The following is a 19,503-nucleotide window of genomic DNA, read 5'->3' on the forward strand; positions in this document are numbered from 1 at the left end:
TCTCTCTCTCTCTCTCTCTCTCTCTCTCTCTCTCTCTCTCTCTCTCTCTCTCTTTCTTTCAGAGGCTTTTGGGCCTTCATCCCTGTAAATGGAATGCAGCCATTTATCTGGAAGTAGGGATTCGATCTGTTGCGTGTAAGACATGCACTGAGGCCTTTAAATGGGGACTATATTTACCTTTTCTAGCAGCTCTTGGTAGCTACCTATTTCTACTACTTTCAGTTACATATGTTAACTGATGCATGAGAAAAATGGACACGAAGCTATATAGGCTGGGTTTTCCTGCAGAAGTGCTGGGCAACCATGGGCTGGAGAAATCCCAGTTTCTTGGCTCTTCAATATTTAAGAACTGCAGCTAGTGAAACTTTGTTTCTCACTATTTGATTTTAACTGCAATAATTGCTATAATAATGGATTAACCCCAGCCCCTTATCTGTACACACTAACTATCCCAAATTACGGAAGAGCTTTTACTTTTGCATGTTCTAATGTGCTTCCATCAGCACTATTAAAAGCAAGATTTAATAAGATCCCAGTCAATGAACAGGTGTGTTCTTGTGGTGTTGGAGCAATAGAAACAGTGGAACATGTTCTCTTATACTGCAGCTTTTATAGGGAATCTATCTATCTATTATATTTATATCTCACCTTTTTCCTTTCAAAGAACTCAGGGCGGCTTACATAGTTCTCCAGAATTATGCCGAAAGAAATTGATTAAGCTATTAATAAAAGATCTTTATGGGAATAATTCTTCCAATAATTCTTCTGCTATCTATGTATCTAAGGGATGTATCTGCTTATGTTACTAGAAATGTTGCCAAATTTATGACTGCAGTGCAGATTAGGAAAACTGTGATCAAGCGTTTAAGTGAAAACATTGTATAAATTGTACTTGTTTTAACTGTATTTTAATTTTTCTACAGCTATTTTATCCTTTTTTAAGTCTTCCTGGTCTCTGACCATAAAATAAAAACTAGATAAGGAACTAACACAACTAGCACAAAGAGACCTCCATCAAGATGCTTCTCTCTCTAATCTTACCCCTCACACCATTTCTGTTCATCTGTAATTCTATCATCCTAAGTAACAATAACAGGGATGGGGTAGAGGACATGAAAGTTAAATGGTTATTTCTCCTTCTACAGAACATTCTAACATATTTTAAAAAGTGATACATTTTGCACTTAGGATGACTTTGCTGTATTAAAGGCTAACAGCCTGCACTGGGTTCAGATTCATCTCAGGCAGCTCAGATCACAAGTCTTTTGGACTCGATCTAAATGTAAGTTGTCTCCACCTCCCCCAAAGAGGTGGGCTTCTCCCTCCCGCATCCTGCCCCCTGATAATGCTGCATAGAGAGACAGGAGACCATGCTGAGATGGGTGAGCTGTGGTGATGGGCGAAGGTGGGCAGAGTGACCTCCTGCAAGTGGAGTCCTCTGCTCTCGGGAGTCAGGTTCTGGCCCCGCCCCACTGAACAGAAAGATCAGGTGTTTATCTGAATGGGTTATATGAGCAGAACAGTGCAGAATTTCCCCCCAAGTTAGCATCTGTTCAGTACACACATTTCATAGGCCTTCATGGGCACAACAGGAGTGTCCTCTTACCATTGTGATTCCCAGGCTCCAAATATCAGATTTAACACTGTATCCCTTTTGGTTTAGCTCAGGGTTGATTCTTTCAGGCTGGAGGTGGAAAGAGAGAAAACAGATTGCCATGTTCTAAATCTAAATAGTAGTGAAAGGAGCTGGGGAGGGAGAAGAGAAACCTTCTCTATTTGCGTGAAAGCAAATTAGGGTGTACAAATTTGCTTTCAGCACAAATCTAATCAGATTCACTCTCAGGCTTCAAAGAGATTTCAAGGAGAAAACCCCATGAATGTCTCTCTGTGTGCCCTCGCTATCTTCATCTGGCTTTGTTCAGAGGTGGAGTCTGATTAATTTTTAACTTCAAGGCAGAAGATGCTAAAGTGATTCTTTTGATACCTCCGGTTCAAACCATTTAGGACTGCAAAGGTCAAAACCAGTTAGTAACTTGTGCTTGAGGAAGCTGGTCAACTAAAAACACAAAATGAAGAACTCTCTGGTAGTTCTGGATGTTATGTGGCAGCACAAAGCCTCATTCATCACTAGACAGGCCTACTGACCATTTTAGAGCTAATGCTCACACCCTGCAGACACTGAAACGCAGCAGTACTGACAGGCTTCCCAAAAAAGGATGGACTCACAAATGGCAGCTAAGATATGAACCTCGGTATTCCCAAACTTCTGTTATTTCTAAAAAGAGCAGCATCCTGATTACAGAGAACCAGTTTTGAACTTTCAGACAATTGTGATTTTTCTCTTGCTAGGAAACCACACCCACCCTCGAAAGAGACACAAGATGGGGCTGAAAATACTGATGGACAAATTTGCCTCAATTTATAACAGACTCAGTACATAGACTCTGGGAGAGGCCTCCCAAAAGTGCATTTCCTTTAAAGGTCCTCGAAACAGTGAGCAGACCTTAGGTCCTGATTTTTAGTGTAAAATGAAAATGAGGTTCTTGTAAACATTTTACCATTAGAATTGAAACATATCTGCATTTAATTAACCCTCAAGACTGAGGGCTTATTCTACATTCCGGAGACCTTTGATACCAAGAGGAGATGACTTACAAAGCTGTGTATAAAGAACCCTGGTCTAAGCTACAGTTCTTTGGGATCAGATGACTTCCCCTTGTTTCAACAGGTAAGCTGAAGGGTCGTACTACTATGTTGTTGTCAAGGCCTGGAGGTTTCCCCAGATTTACTCAGTTTTCTAGAGCCTTAAAAATGCTGGGTTTGTTGGCTCAACTGATCACACTAGTCAGAGTCCAGGTCTCACAGTCTTCTTCTCTGCGTGTCCTACTGGGTTTCAATGGGGTTTACTCCCAGATATGTGTGTGCAGGACACCAAGGACTACAGGAGATAGAGGATTCCACATTATTGAAAGAATCTTGCTTTACAGTCTGTGTGGTTGGAACTCAACGGTATTTGGCAGGACTTTCTGATTAAGTAAAATCTGAAGCAGGCCCACTCCATCACCCTTCACCTGGGAAAAGTTAGCCAAGAAAAGGAACATTCCCCATGGGGCCCTGCTGCCTAAAACTATCCCCACGCACACTTCAATATTCCCACATCCTTAACAAAAAGGCCAGGCAGAAAAAGGAAATGCAGTCCATTGGACTTGGCTGCCTAAGGCATGCCCAGGAGCCACTTTAGGTAGCAGCCCCCAACACATTGTCCACTAGTCTTTCCTGAGAGAGAGGTTGGCAGGGGAGGGAAGCAGCTCTGGGAAAAAGGCTTGGGTGGACCAGGGGTGGGGGGATACTGACTGGTCTTGTGTGCCCAAGGCTCTTTCCTCCTTGCTGCAGAGCTGGGAAGGGGGAGTGCTGTCCAGCTACCCAAGGAATCCCCCCTCTCCACAGCTTCAGTTCTCAGAGGAAGGCTCACTGTCCATCATACTCACCAACAGGTAGCACAATGCCTACCAGAGCAAACTAGGGAAATCTGTTTTGCAAATCAGTGAATCATGAACTTCAGCAATAACTGGAAATGGATGCTAGAAGCTCCGATTCTTGAAATAATCTTGCAAAACCCAGCTTCAGAAATATGGGAGATTACCCAATATTGGCCTTTTTCAGCAAAAGTAGAACAATGTCCCAGAACATCTCCCATGAAAAGTTTATTCCAGGCAATGCTTGCAAAGTACTAAGTACACTCTTGCTGTCTTTTCAGCTGTTTCTCCTGTTTTCATTATTTTGCACTGCTTTCAATTTGACAGTAAACTACTTTGAGCTTGCATTAGATGGTGAGGTATATAAATGCTGGACATAAACAAAATTAAGAAAAATGTGCCCCTGTAGAAAGCAGTCAGGCAACACCATTACAGAAATCAGTGTTACAATGACAATGAATGTTTTTCAATTCTTTGTACTTACTGCCATGTAAGGTTTACAGCCAGCATCCATTGTCTTGGCCACAGAATCAACAAGGTAGCCACTAATTCCAAAATCACACATTTTCACCTGTCCCAGTGTATTGATCAGTACATTGGAAGGCTTGACATCTGCAAGGTGGAATGCACAGAGCCAGTCAGTCTAGCAAGCAGGTCATTTGCAGCTGGTTATGGAAGCAGGAAATAACTGCTTGCTACCACCAGAGGGCTCCAGAACCAGCTATGTTTTACTTGTTAAATCAAAACCACAGGATCCAAAAAGGTAAGGAAGCACACACTGGCTGTAGACCAGGGATGGGAGGGGGTACACATGGCCCACTAGTCACAGCTCCCATCATTCTTGACCATGCTTGGTATGATGGGATTTTATTTATTATTTATTTATTAAAACATTTTTATGCCGCCCCATTCGCCGAAGCCTCGGGGCGGCTTACAAACAATATGGGCTCATACATTATCTAGAGAGCCACCATTGTCCCACCCTTGCTCTAGAACAGGAATGGTATTCATTCCAAACTAAGCAACTATAGAACTCTGCTGTAGAACACCCATTTTGAAAAAAGCTGTGGATAAAGGACAAATAATGGTGCAGATCCTCTTCTAACTTTCTACTAAATTTGATGAAGAAACTGAAAGTCATCCTTGGGAACATGGCCCCTCCTGAGGGCTCTCCCCACCCTGCCCCGCCCCAGAAGAAAAAATGTCCTCTTCTTTCTAAATGGTGTTAGACCCCAATGTTCAGAAACACTGACGTTACAGGGGCAAAGGCCAGCCAGAGACCCCTAAAACAACAGAAACATTGGTGAGAACGAAGGCAGGAACAATTTGGAGAATTAGGGTACAATCCTATGCACATTTAGACAGAAAAATGTCCTACAGCACCTAGCATTCCCCAGCCAAACATGCAGGCTGGGAAAGTGGGGAGACACAGGAATTTTTCCACTTTAAACACGTGTAGGAGTCACCCTTCCCTCAGCTGTCTCTTGAGTTGTTAACTGGCCATCAGGAGCTCGGCATCAAGGCCACTGCAATCCAATTATCTTCCTCTGAATAGTTGGTAAATAACATTTTTTTCTTTTTTAACTGGAGTGGAAGATGCCGAGATTGCCTGCAACTATATGCCTATACGGTAGGATTTCTAGTGTCCAAGCTATACAGTGACAACAGCATCGTGCAACACTTTCTATGTGTTTCCTAATGAACTGCTCAGTGCATGTAACACAATGTGAGACTCAAAGTTGTCTGAGCTGAAAGTGCCTTGGCCTGATCTCTCTCTACAGTTGTGACCCTCACACCAAAGCTCCCACTATTTGCAAAAGTCCCAACACTCCACCACATCCTTTTTGGGGATGTGGTGGAGGGAAAGTGATGCGAAAGATCTGATGCACAAACAGGCATCCATTTGCAACATTTCTAACCCAATTTACTGCAGTAATCCTCACAGTACAGGTATCACTATACCGTATCACACAGGGGGCACTTCGGGTATAAAAGGGCTTGCAGTATGCACTCATGATGGTCAAAATGAACACTCCAGTACTCAGTGGATACAACTTGGCAGGTCCAAGCTGGCATTCTGAACAGGGCTTGGAAAATGGGAAACTATTGCACCTGCCAAGCAAGGAGATTGAGTCCCATGACTTTGTTTAGCTTTAAAACGGAGCGAAGCACAGCTCTTCTTACACAATCCATGCCAACCCTTTTTAGAATCAAGCACTGTGACAGGCCACAGCACTGGTCGCACTTACCTCGGTGAATTACAGAGAGCTTACTGTGTAGGTGCTCTAATGCTTTGACAATCTGGAAAACACAACCATAGACAAGAATGGGCAGAGGCAGGTATACTGCACTCTCTTTTCCAGAGCCAGGCCACAAGTTCACCCTTCTTTCAACACTGAACCGGGGTGGAGACAGTCTAGGTTGGGCATCTTGGCAATTAACAGGCAGGCTACTGCTGAGCCTGCAGTCTGGCACTAGGGTGATAAAACATGATTCATGGCACTCAGGACTGTGCCTCCAGCCACGTTTAGCACCATGCTCAAAAGAAAGATCAGTGCCCTGACCTCTTGAAGATCAGAGTGCACCCAACTTTTGTGGCATTGCTATTTAGGAAGTTTGGGTGGCTACATTCCAGGGGATCTTGGAATTCCTGCCCCCGTAACACAAAGTGTCTCCCTTTGTAGCTAAAGGACACATTTCATAAGAGTAAGGAACCCTGTGATTTTTTTCCCAGCTACAAAGGAGAGGGGAGGGACCAAGAGGCAAACAGCAGGAGGGGGATAGGGATTTTGATGGCAAAAAATAGCAAGCATTCCATAAAAGGAAAATGGCAGATGGAAGGAGAAAGAGGAAATATTTATGTGACTGACAGCTGCAGCTTCCAACCAAAAAATTACATGCAACTCGGGTTCTCCTTTTTACTTCCAATCACAGTGCTTTGGGGCCGGGTACAGAAGAGCAGACTGCTTGTTACTCATCTCAGCTCCCCAACCGCTGAATCTACCTTCCTGAAATTTTCAAGTTACTTAGCTAGTGTCACCCCTTTGTGGTATGTAATTTTTATGCAACTTGCTGGAAATATAAATGACTCCCTTTGCACAAAAACTCTGTGAGCTGCTAGGCCAATATTACAGAGAAGACTGGCCAGATACTACCCAGAAAAGGATACTATACCTGAAAACATCATTCCACTGTGTCAGAAAGCTGAAAAGCTATCGCTCTTTTCAGTTTCCAATTTCAATCAACAGGGAGACATACAAAGCTTCAGTTATTTTAAAGCAAGGCTTCACTCCAAATCAGAGATGAGGCAGGTCGTGCCTAAAATTGCTTCAGTCAAAACTGACCCACTTTCAGAAATGGGATCCAAACTGAGTTGTACATTCAGTGTACATCTTATATTCATTCAGTGTACAGTAAATAGAAGAATAAGCTCTTAAAAGGAGGCACCTGCTATTCTTTCTCCATCTTATTTTGCAGCTTCACATATTGACTGAGAGATGTGAACTGCAAAGATGGAAAGGGTGCTAAATTCGTAACTGAGTAAACTCAAGAACCCAAAGCACTCACTGAGACAGCTATTTTTCCTAGGATGTCCTCGGGAATCGTCAAACCTTTGTCAATGACTTGCTTGTAGAACTTGTCCAGTGATGTGTCCATAAGTTCCATGCAAATCCACACATCTCCCTAGGAAAAAGCAAGGGAAAGGAAATGGCTACCAACTTTGATGAACACTGTCCTGCCTCCACCAAACTATATGCACACTGTGTTCTATAGCTTGCTGGTCCTATAACTTTTCATGTCTCTTCCAACACACACTGAAGCCTGGCCTGGCCTGGCCTTTAACCCGAATATGTACCAAACTCTCAGGACGATACAGAATCCAGGGAGCCAGGGGCAAGGTTTTCGTCACTATAGCTTCCCATTCGCATTCTAAAATTCAAAACTAGGTGACAAGTTACCTCTGCCATTCAAGAACAATGCAATCCAGGGGTGAGCAACACATGCCCAAGTATATCCCTCCCCAGCCATTTTTGGTAGTCCTCAAATTTAAGGGCAGCATGGCAGCAAAAAAGGAGGCTTTGTTGCCAAAATTTTCTATTAAAACATAGCATCTGTGGAGGCCTGTCAACTGAGATGTGTGCCAATTTTGTTTAAGTCACATGTCCAAGTTGGCTCCCTTTTAGCTATGGAAACACCCAGGTCTGAAAAGGCAACACATTTGCTAAGCAAGGTCTTTGCCAGAAGAGCTACTTGTGGATTCCTTCCATAATCCCAACTTGTGCTTATACATACTGATTTAAACAGAAATCCAGAATATCGGCATTAAACCTTCTTCCTGCATAGTCTTCAAGATTTTAGAGTCCACTTTTCAAGGTCTAGAAAGTTTCTCAGGGTGCTAAAGCTACCACACTTAAATTGCCCAATGACGATCTCAGAGATACACTTGAGAGTACAGCCCATGTTCAGTCAGGGTGACCCCAAGGTTACACATGCACGAGGAAGGACCAGAGCTCAGGGACAGAGCACCTCCTTTGGCTCCCCTGCCTGGCCACTTTCCTAGGCTTGTGAAAGTCACTAGGCAAGAGTGCGGCCCAAATATGGTGAAGGAGGCATGCTGGGATTCATAAAGCCATACCTCTCTAAACAGCGCACCATAGAAAGTGACCGTGAAGTGACAGTCTACTGTCCTCATGGAAATGTCTAGGTCCATCAGTAGCCTCTTCTGCTCCTGGCTGTTCACTGTGGCGCGAATTCGCTGGAAGACAGACCCAGTTTTAATTTGCATCCCTCTCATTCCCACGTGCATCGTTTCATCCAAGAGATCATTGATCACAAAAACTACAAGAGTGAGGTCATTCAGCTTGCTTTAACCAAACAAGTTTGCAAATGAATATTTTTCTAAGGCGTTTTCACCTCTTTACTGCTCTTCTTAACCAACAAGGAAAAGCGAACTCCCGTGGCCTGACAGTTAAAAGCAGGAATCCTCCAAACTAGGTAAATCTCAAGAGCTAAAACTGATCGCAGCCACATTGGTTCGAGCCAGCAGAGATACTGACTTGGGAAGGCCAAACTCCCAAGTTTTAGTCCCTTCTGACAAAACATATTGCTTTTGTGGCCCTTGGACAATCAGGGTGCAGTGCAATGCACACTTACCTGTGGGTAAGTCCCACTGAAATCAGTGAGAGTTACGTCGGTGCAGACATACATAGGCTTAGGTTGCAAGTGTCTCATAACAGGCACCCATAACTAGAGGCCACATTTGAAGCAGTGTGGTTTTTTAAAGCCTCCTTCTTTGTGCCTTTGTGAAACGGGGATAATAATGCTTACCTACCTCACAGGCGTAATTTATGTCTGGGAAGCACTGTGAGATCCTCGGATGTGAGGTGCTATAGAAGGGCAAAGGATGATTGTTATTACAGAAGTGCTTTTTTCTCTCTTCCTCTCTCTCTCTTTCTTTCTTTCTCTCTCTCTTTTCTCTGTTCTTCCATCATTACCAAAGCTATGATGGCAGAACGTTTAGTGGAGGGTGGCTACTGAAAGAGGCCCAGGATTAGTAATGCACACTTAAGCTGACCCAGCCCAGTGGCTCCTTGCATGTCCAGCATCTCTGATGCATTCAGCAAGGTCCTTCTCTTTAACATCCATGTCTGGAACAGGGTCCACATGTCCGTACCCTACAATATGCTTAGAGATGCCCACCCCCACAATGCTAAAGTGGTCAGGAAACTCCTGGCTATGGGAGAAGTCAGTGTGTACCACTCTGGATCAGAATGAATAGCCCTGCGCAGACATAATGCTTAAATGTGGTTAAGCATCATATCATAACCTTTTAACCCTGTCTGAAGATTGGCTGCAAATCAGGATGTAAAATCATGGGATGAAGTGGGTTTTCCCAGAAATTGTTTGCACCAACCATGGTTAACTGTTACATCTCTACTGAGCAAAGCATGATTACAGCAGTTGCCATGCTCACCAGCCTCTGTCTACTAGGTGAGAGGCACGTCTTGCTGGTGCCTCCTACACCTACAGGAAGAACTTTACAAGGTCACGTATGATGTTATTGTACTGCTGGGATCGTAACAACAGTTGAGGCAGCTTGCCCCAAACTAGTGCCAAACCTGATATTCCAGGTTTCAGCTTCCACCAACCTCAGCCAGAATGGCCGATGAAGAGGCGTGCTGAGAGCTGAAGTCCAAGACATCTGAAGGACACGAGGTAGGGCAAGACTGGGTGAACAGAACGAACTTCGATCACTCTTCCCAAGATTAAGTGAAGTGTATGGGCATGGAGTTGTTTTTCAAAGACACTGGAATTTGTTCTAACCTGCTAGGATGTAAAGAGCTTGACACCATGGGCCACACATTAAAAAGGTAGATAAGAATTCTCTGCTTGCTCTTTGGATTAACCATGGACTAACAGTGTTCACTACCTTCATCAGAGAGCTTTTGTAACTGTGTATTAAACAGTAATACCACTACGTGCCCGAGTCCCCAAAGCCCGAGTTGCTTTTCTCACAGCTTTTAGAAAGGAAATGAGCAAGTCAATTCTCACTTTTTATATTTTTGTCAGTAAATCAACTTCAGCAGGACAATGCCAATATAAGCAGGAAGCAAACTCCTTCCCAAGAATTTTAACACTCTGGAAATGTGAAAATGTTCTTGAATAAACTATTTTTTTCTTTCTGGTTTCACAACTTCAAAATTAAAACAATGTAATTTTCTACAAGCTTTATTTAATGTGAACTCCAAAGATAATTTCATGCCATCTACTAACAGAACTTTTTTTTTAAAAAATGCATCATTTATTGGTCTCTAAAGGATTGTATAAGATGCATGTTTGTCAACATCTGACATAAAAAATCATCATCATCACAGACCAAAATGAAATTGCCTAATTATATGAACTGTGTGATTTACTTACCTAAGAGGAAAATAAAGCTGACTTTGCTATTTTACAACATTCCCAGTGAAATTCAGGTAGCTACTTATTTTTTAAACCATCTCTTTTGTCCATAATATAGGAACAAAGGTTATGTTGACTAATAATAAAGCTCTGAAGACCATAACATCATACCTAACCAGACTATTAGTGAATATGCAAAAACAGATTGGGGTTTATACCTAAAGGAAGATAATAAATATTAAGCAATAGAAGACAAAGGCCCAGTATGGATGATCATATCTCAGCTTAACCACCCAGTATATGAACAAACCCTTTGCTGTTGCAAACAACCCTTTCTCTTCACTTCACAGCAAATGTGAATCTGAAACCATGATGTGAGGCTAGCTTAATATCCTGGCTTGTCCAAAGCTGGTGAGCAAGCATCTTTTGCTGGTTCAAAGCACATTCAAGCATGCCAAGAAGGGAGATGGAAATGGCTGCAAGTGTGGGCATAATGCTTGTTCACACCCCAGTATACTTGGTATAGGTAATATGATCACCAAATTTGGCCAAGAATATTTGAATATACAAACAATGTATTCATGTGCACATCTTCATATCTCTTCTCTTACATGCCTAATGACATCCCAGTTAGGACTGGATGCAAATAGCCCATTTACAATATAATGAGTGTGCCATATACAGGCTTTCCTCAACAGCAAAGTAGACTCCGATATTCTAAAAGCACAACCATGAAAAGATATAAAAAATTACGAGAACCAAGTTAAGGATATGAGGGTCCCTGAAGGCAGGGCAAATGTTCATCTAGTTCTACATCCCATTCCTGACACTAGTCTAGCAAGTACTTCCAAGAAGCCCACAAAAGCAATCATGGCCATGCAACAGCAGGTGAGGAGGCCCATGCCCACACAATCCAATACTTTAACCCACTCTTGTATGGAAATCAAATCCAAATGGAAGAAAGAATACAATGAAAAGTTTATTTACTATGGAACTATAACATGTGGAAAGCAAGGCCAGTGTGCATGCTTGCAAATTGGTCCAGGTAGATGTCAGCTAGAATACAGAGGAGCTGAGCTCTGTATTATGGATGTTCTGTCTGATTAAGCATATTCTCCAGTTCCTTGAATGGAACATTGATAAATGACTCATTCAGGGCCTTCAAGCATTAATGAATGTTGGGAGTTCAAGCTTGTTCCATGTGGCTTTCCAGTTTGGTTCAATATATGAATGTATTGCAGTGCTGCAAAAAAAATATCAATAGCTCCTGGGGCAGGGAGACATCATGAATTTGTAAGGTTAAAAATAAAAAATGGGAATAACCACAGAGCTTCACTCTACCTTCACTGCCATTATTTGCCCACTGGGCATATGCCGCATCATCTCTACCACCCCGTATGCACCACGTCCTAGTTCTGATATTGGCTCCAGGTCATCAGCCTTGACTTCAAAATTCTATGAAGAAATAAAGATGAGAAAGTTATCAGAAGCCAAAATGCAGCTTATTCACTCTCATGCAGCCAAACAAGGAATTCTCAAATCAACTGCCAACCTCTAAATTTTCTCCCTTTGTGTGGATAAGGGGACCTACCCCTCTGAGGATGCAAGCCTATGTACATACGGACAGCAGGAACCCCTACAATTCCCAGCATCCTTGGCTGGAAAATGGGACTGCCCACTAGGTATTCAGCACGGTCAATTTCGCAATGGCAACCTTAATGGCTCCTCTCAAACTGGCGTAAGTGAGGATTTCCTAAAGGAGGTCATTGCTTAGAAAGTATACACACGCCACAAAATGTTTTAATTGTTTAACTTTCTATCACTAGAATGCTTTTTACAATAAGAATCTGTTTATTTGTTCAAAGGTTTCTAAGAGCTTTCCCTCTGGCTGAATTCACATTGTTTTTCCTACATGAGTATTTATGCGCAAACCTTCCACAACTTATGTGTATGCAAACTCAAGACTAATTTAGACATCAGCTTGCTTGCTTTATTTATTTTTGCGCATGCTAAAACAAAAGTGTGGCCATACTGTTTTTCTCAGCCATGTGTGTCACTGCTTGGCTGCAGGGTCAACCCAAAGCACCGTGCTGCCTGAGACAGGAAAGTACGTTAGCACCTCCCCACCCCACTACCTCATGGTCAAGGACCCTGGTATCCAGGTCCAGCCACATTATGTTGGGTCATAAGGAAGAAGAGTCTACAAATGCTTCCCTCCCTTCCTGGCAATAAAAATGCAACTATAATAAATTAAAGAACCATCTACTGCCTTTCCAACCCTGCTGGGCTAGACAAAAGAAGTGCAACTGAGATGTGGCACAGAAGATGTGATTCCCTCCCTCCGTGCAAGGATGGCCTCTACTCTTTCTCCCCCTCTACCCACTGCAGTGCAGAAGTCTGGCTTGGCCACTGAGGCCACACTCCTGGCTTGGCTCCAGTTCCGTCTCTCGCTTCCTGGCTTTTGAGCACTATTAACTTTCCCTTATGGGTTTTCACAGGGACCTTGAGCACAGCCTTTTCCTTTTGTGGCTTTTAACTGCTAAGAAGAGCAGTAGACCAAACTTCATCCCTGTCCTCTAAAGGAAACTCCATAATGCAGACAGAGGGGATTGTGAAGGCAATCAAAATGTGAAGGCAGACCACAATGTGTTGCCTCCCCAAGCAGTGCCTTTGGGAACATTTCTCTCCCGCTCTGCTCTGCTCTGCTCTTCCGTGGGACTGAAAGGAAGCTGCTTTTCTTGGAACAAAGGCATGCTACATCAGACACTTCTTTGATTCAGTACTGGGTCATTGTGCTCCAGATGGCTCTCTTACCCCTCCCATCCCAAAATGCTAGAGGAAAAATAAAAATTCTGACAGGCAGACTCATAAAATGCTAATGAATTTGCAACTTTGCCAATAAATTAGAGCACTGCAGCTTGGGTGCAAAAGTGGATGAGAAATGCTCAAGCAGGTTTATTGTCCAGCTGTACTGTTATTTAACTTAATCTTGCTGTAATATTTCTTCTAATCGAGGAGAAATTGGAAAGCAAATCAAGGTCTACTTGCAATAGACTTATAAAGATCTCCAACTCCCTATGGTTCACCAACAGTGACAGACAAAAGCCTTTCCCCCCTCCTACGTTACAATGCTGAAATCAGAATTGGGGGGGGGGAGGGGGGCAAGAGCAGATTTATTTATGAAAGGATGAGTGAGAGCACTGAGCTCCAATTCAAGTGCCAAGCATCTGTTCAAAGGCACTTTGCTCTGCAAATTCTGTGTCTTCCTTATTGAACCAGCATGTTGCAACTGGCAACTTTGGGGTTTTGGTGCAAAACACGATAGATCCTGTAAGCCTGAAGTCTGCCCACCCATGCTCTCACAGATTTCCTGTGGTTCGGGTAAGAACGAATAGTTCTTGTAATAAGGTATTGTATTTCTACCCTACCTATATTCCTCTTGCAAGGAACCAAAGGCAGCTTGCATAATCCTCTCCTCCTGTTCATCCTCACAACAATCCTGTGGGGTAGGTTAGGCTGAGAGGCAGTGACTGGCCCAGACTTGAACCCAAGTCTCCTGAGTCCCAGTCTAACACTATGCTGTGCTGCTCAGCAACCAATGCTGGAAGGGAGTAAGCAGAGCCACAAGGATGGGGGGAAGAAGCAGATCATCCAGTCCAATCACCTGCACCAAGGGAAGAAAATACATAGCTAAGGGTCAAAGCAGACTTGAAGGGTTTTTTTCCCCTCCGTTAACATGAATAGGAACTTCCCTTGAAATAAAAGTAGCAACTTCAAGGGAAAGTTTTTGCTGGAGCTGTGGCAAGGACAGAAAGCACTGGACTGCTTCCCCTACTCCCCGAACAGAAAGCTGATCAGCCTTCTCCAGGTCTAATGCGCACATAAACAGAAGCACTCAAGTGAACAGCTTTCATATCATTAATATCATGTCTAGCTGGCCCCTAAAATTGTTCCTACAACCTGAAAAGTAGGAAAACAGGAACTGATAAGGCACATCCCTGGATGCAAGAATTAGCTCAATAACCTGATCCCACTGGCTGAAATCAACAAGCCACATGGGAAAGACAAAAACATGTTAGCACTGCTAACTGTGCTTGGAGGCACATTCTTTCCAAGTCCTTTGACCAGAAAGCAAGTCCCCTCTTTCGCCCTCTGGAAGAATTCTTGTCCTGGTGACTTAGCACACCCTCATCTCCTTCCTCCTCCAGCACTCCATCTGCACAGGCAGCACCACACATCATGATTGCTGGAGAAAGCACTGCCGCCTAAGGCACATGTGTCCAGGGTGTCACTAATAAATGCACATATGTGTATTTCTGAACAACCAGTTCATGCGAATGGGAAACGTGGTCTGGGCCATGTCTCCAAGAAGTGTTTTGGAACTGTACACTCCTGACTCAGCAGATGCTTGTATCAGCATGCACTTCTGCCACATCTTGCAGTGTGCAACAAGAATATTTCCTGTATCGAGTATAAAGTGGAGTTCGGTTTCAATTGTGGAAATCTTCAGTACTCCCAGAGGTGCCAGCATTTTCTCCCTCCTACTGATGCTTTCTACTTGCCACAAAGTGGCTAACATCCAGCAACAGAGGGTTCGTTTCACTACATCTGCTTCACCAGCTGAGTGCTTGCTTGCCATGCCAATATTCACATGGCGGTAATTTGCCGCAGTTCCCCATGTATCTTTATATCCAAAGGAAATGTACTATACAGATTAGAAACACAAAGATCTATTGACACACTCATGGAATTCCCCTAATGTATGTAGGCCTGCTGGCACATTCTGTTGGCTGCATCCATCTGCTATGCAAGCAGAGCTTGCTTCATTCTTGGACGGATGAAAATTAAGGCCTTGAGAGGCTGCTAGCTTTCTTGGCTACAAGCAGAAGCAGAAATGCCTTGTACAGATAGTTGCTAATGCCAGCCAGAGCTTAGCAATAAGCATATTGTGACTGAGCAACTGTTGCTATTAATATCAGTAAGCAGGTGCCCCTGTGGGGATGGTTACATATAAAGCTGGAGCAGGGGTAAGGGTGCTGCCAATGTCTTCCAGGGAAATGCAAGCAGACCTATCAATCTTGGTTATTCCATGGTGGGGTAATACGAGTCATTGCAGAATGAGGCAATCTACAGCAGGGATGGGCAGCATTCAGCCTGGCAGAATCTGTTCGGTTTTTTTTTTTTTAACTAGAACCCAGTGATCTACTAGCTAAAGTCTGGTACAAAAGGCATATAGAATTAGACAATTCTGAGTCACAGGAACTGAACAGAACTCACACTCTAAAACTGTCTGACAATTTAGGCTATACCTGTTCCAGTTATACAAGGGAATACCTACAACCAGAATACATGCTTTGTTTTCCAACAGTTATTTAAGCAAACCTTCCCTCGTTGGCTAGCCATGGTTTTACTGGTATAATTTGATTTTAAATGTTTGGTTCTGTCTTTGACATTAAACATGATTTGGGAGTAATTTGCATAGGATCTTCCAAACTTTTGTGAATGCTGAGCAGTAATTGTGAACTTACACAATATTCTTATCCAGAAACATGCACCTTCAAACTTGAAAAGCGTTAGTCAGGCATGCCTTCGTCTTGAACCATAGACTAAGGCATGCCTGAACCCACATTTGCATGAATAAGGAAATGAAGCTCTGTCCTAGAGGCAGAATGACCAGAATGCAATTCAGTCAGCCCAGCTGCATGAATTGTGCAGTCAAGATGGCAAAAGCTGCTTGCTATCATTGTGTGACTACACATTTACAGGTGGGTCATGGCACTGACTATGGGCACATGCATCATTCAAGGTGGCTCCTGAGGATGGACTGCAGGTACCTGCCAAGAGGAAAGCCAGATAGCCCTTCAGCTGCTTCTCAGTCACTGCAGACTGTTTACTGATACCCAAAGGTAAAGCAGAAATACTCCCTCTTGAAACAACAAGCAAACTTGGAAATGCACCCTGCATTCACACTTCTGAAGTAGAGCTAAGGCAACATCAACATAAGAACCCCAAGCTCTTTAATTTTTTAAATGGATGAAAGTTTTAATAGAGAAAAGCAGAGGAAAAGAAGTTAAATGGCTTCTCGGCCAACAAATGGGATTACCAGGTAACTTCCAATTCCCTGTTTTAATTCACTGCCTTCCCAATTGTATCACTGAAGTTCTTTAGATGATGAATTTTATTTTGTCCATACCTTGTCACCAATATTGATGCAGGCTTTGGAGTCCAAATCTCTAGGTGGCCTGTGAAATAGAAAAAGTTGGAAGAAAAAAAACCAAGGGAAGAATCTGAGAATTTACAAGCACAACGTATTGGTTGGCACACTAATAAACTAAAGCCGCCCAAGGAACTGTGTAGTATATGCTAAAACCCACCCCACTTTTCCTTTTCCCCAGAGTTCTTTTCTTTCTTTAGGGGAACCTTCAGTTATACAGTCATTTTGTTGCAGTGTGTTCCATTTCACACTGAGGAACACCAAATTTCTCCCACCAAAATAATGACCTAAAATCATTACTTGTAGCTCTGAAACTGGTAAGCTTATTGAACACTGCATTTGCAACTGGCATTCATTCATTTTTATTAAACAACTTACATAATGAAGTCCTCCCTCACACCACCACCCGTGGCAAAATAAAGCACTGGGTTTATTTCCCAGTACACTATAATAGCTTCCACTACACTGAAGCTATGCACAGTATATACTAAGCTTAATTTGGCAAAATAAATTTAGAAAGCATTCTCTCAATTTAGGGCGAACATCTCCTAAATGGTGTAAATTCCTTGTCCTGAACCTAGTATCCTTCTCCTACTTTTCTATGGCCAGTGTGCAAAGGACCACATGTGAAACTCAGCATGCACCCTTGTAGGCATAAGCTTTTGTGAACGTTGTCCACTCCTTCAGATGCATGAAGTGCTAACCTCAAGTTGGCAGATTTATATGCCTCAGGTGGGCAATCTGTAGATATACTTCAAGCATCCAATGAAGTGGACAGTGCCCACAAAAACTTGAGCCAGAATAAAACAGTTCCTCTTTAACTTTCCACAAGACCCTTTGTTGATAAAGGGGGGCAAGAAGATTCAGTGGGAAACTGGACATTCCCAGCTTTCTCACCCCTAAGCAGATGGCGCCAGACTAAGACCTTTTTATTTAAACAATATTTTAACGACTTTTAATATTATCTATAAGTTTTAATTTGCAGCCAGGATGAATCAGGGTTTTTAATTGGTATTATATGTATTATGTATTATGTTTATTTTATGTAAGCCGTCCGGAGGCTTTAAGCGATGGGACGGCATACAAAAAATCTAAATAAATAAATAATAGTTAACCTTGCATTCTGCACATGCAGACTTTATCTAATCTGATCTACTGTATTACACAAGCAAACCACCCTGCCTCCATTGTAACTAGCCACACAATATATCTTATCCAAAGGACAACGGGTGGCCTATGTGTATGTAAATATGTGAATCACTGCACTAGGCTGACAAATCTTTAAACCTCAGAATATTTAACTTGACGTACAGTGTGCCATGCTGATACCATGCTGATACCATGCAACAGTTAAGTGGTTCTGTGATTCATTTCCCTATGAGTAAAATAAAACTAGGATTTGCTAAGGAACCTAAAGAGAAAACAAGGCTACAAATGATTACATGATGTAACAAGAAAGGAATTAATCCAGGTAACCCAAAGTAAGATCCTACAGCTTTTCCATAAATAAGAAATACCCTTCTATTTATAGGCAGCTTGCAAAAGACGTTATTTATCTGGTATTAATCCATGACAGAAATAGCTACAAGCCAAGTGAGCAATGCCAGGCTTTGCCATAAATCCCTTCTTTACAGTGGAACATAAAGGGTTGGTCATGCGTCTTTAAAAAAAACTGTCTAAACAAATACATAAACCAAGGTACAGACTAGTATAGAAATGCAAGGGGGTGCTAAGTTGAATTGCTCAAATAAATCCAGTCCCATGTATCTGGTGTGTCAGCTAACTTGCAAAGCCTGCTGTATCTCATAGAAGTGTAAGAAGAGCCATGCAGCAGCAGACCAAGGTTTGTCTAGTCCAGCATGCTGTTCACACTGGCCAGTCAGTGCAAAAAGACCCTCCTGCCCTAGTTCCCCAGCACCTGCTAAACAGAACCATTATGCCTCTCATGGTGGTGAGAGCATATCGCAAGTATGCCTCATAGGCACTAACAGCCTTCTGCTCTGTGAATTTATCCAATCCCCTTTAAAAGTCATTTAAATCACTACAACTTGTTGAAATCGCTTCTTAACATTGCACACACAAGTGGGCTGCTGACTTTTATCAGTGTGGCATTCTTTTGAATAAAGTGTTTAATAACATGGTTAAACATTTTTCTTTTGACAGAATGTATTGGTGTTGCCAATTTTAATCCTAAGCATGTCTTTTCCTTCCTGCATGTTTTAAACAGTTAAGTTAGCTTACATTTCTTTCAATTTCCCATAGGCATTATGGTAAAAAGAGACCAGCTACTGAAAACTGGAGCTGTATGTCTATTTCCCACCATAAGCAGACAATGATGAAGAGCAGGAATGGGAAAATGTACACGGCTGTCTCATCCATACAACAACCCTTTGAGGTAGGTTGGGCTGAGAATCTGTGACTGGGTCAAAGTCACCCAGCTGGCTCCATGGCAAAGCAGAAGGAACTCACAGCAAGGTGAGTTCTACTAAATACTAGGATGGAAGAGAGTTACTAGACATGTGATTTACTAATTTAAGTCATTTATTAGCTGTTTTTCAAGCAATATATGGCATCATCCATATATCTCTCAGAGGGGAATTACATAAGACAGGGTCTAAGGATATTTTAAAATTTTGTTTTAATTTGCAAATAACTCAAAATACTCCATTCACAATTACAAATGCAAATGGGAACATAGGTTCTCCAAAAATTTCTGAAAATTCCAAGATATGCATTTATGTTCACAAAATGTAGATTTTTAAAAATATGTACTTTTAAAGGTCTAAATTTTTTGAAAAATAAATAACTTAAAAACATACCAGAAAGTACACAACTTTCTAAAATTGGTGCCATTTTTACCATTATACCATTTGAATGAACTGCAAAACAGACGGCCAACAAGAATGGGAC

The 19,503-nt window shown here is 42.4% G+C and overlaps 1 protein-coding gene across 1 annotated transcript in view; it reads right to left on the bottom strand.

Annotated features, from left to right (window-relative positions):
* Positions 1-1,606: 1,606 nt before the first annotated feature.
* Positions 1,607-19,503, bottom strand: part of LOC123030154 (dual specificity mitogen-activated protein kinase kinase 6-like) — a gene marked incomplete at its 3' end in the record, with an annotated part of 33,480 nt that continues 15,583 nt past the window's right edge. Inside the window, exons 3-9 of the mRNA XM_044443809.1 lie at positions 16,573-16,621; positions 11,721-11,834; positions 8,113-8,232; positions 7,044-7,160; positions 5,726-5,777; positions 3,961-4,088; positions 1,607-1,684 (exon numbers count right to left, since the gene is read on the bottom strand). Of these exons, the coding sequence (XP_044299744.1) occupies positions 1,607-1,684; positions 3,961-4,088; positions 5,726-5,777; positions 7,044-7,160; positions 8,113-8,232; positions 11,721-11,834; positions 16,573-16,621 (658 nt within the window). The remainder of the gene's footprint in view (positions 1,685-3,960; positions 4,089-5,725; positions 5,778-7,043; positions 7,161-8,112; positions 8,233-11,720; positions 11,835-16,572; positions 16,622-19,503) is intronic.

Source organism: Varanus komodoensis, unplaced genomic scaffold (genome assembly GCF_004798865.1).
Source record: "Varanus komodoensis strain SLA01 unplaced genomic scaffold, ASM479886v1 scaffold424, whole genome shotgun sequence".
In the NCBI taxonomy this organism is placed as follows: Eukaryota; Metazoa; Chordata; class Lepidosauria; order Squamata; family Varanidae; genus Varanus; species Varanus komodoensis.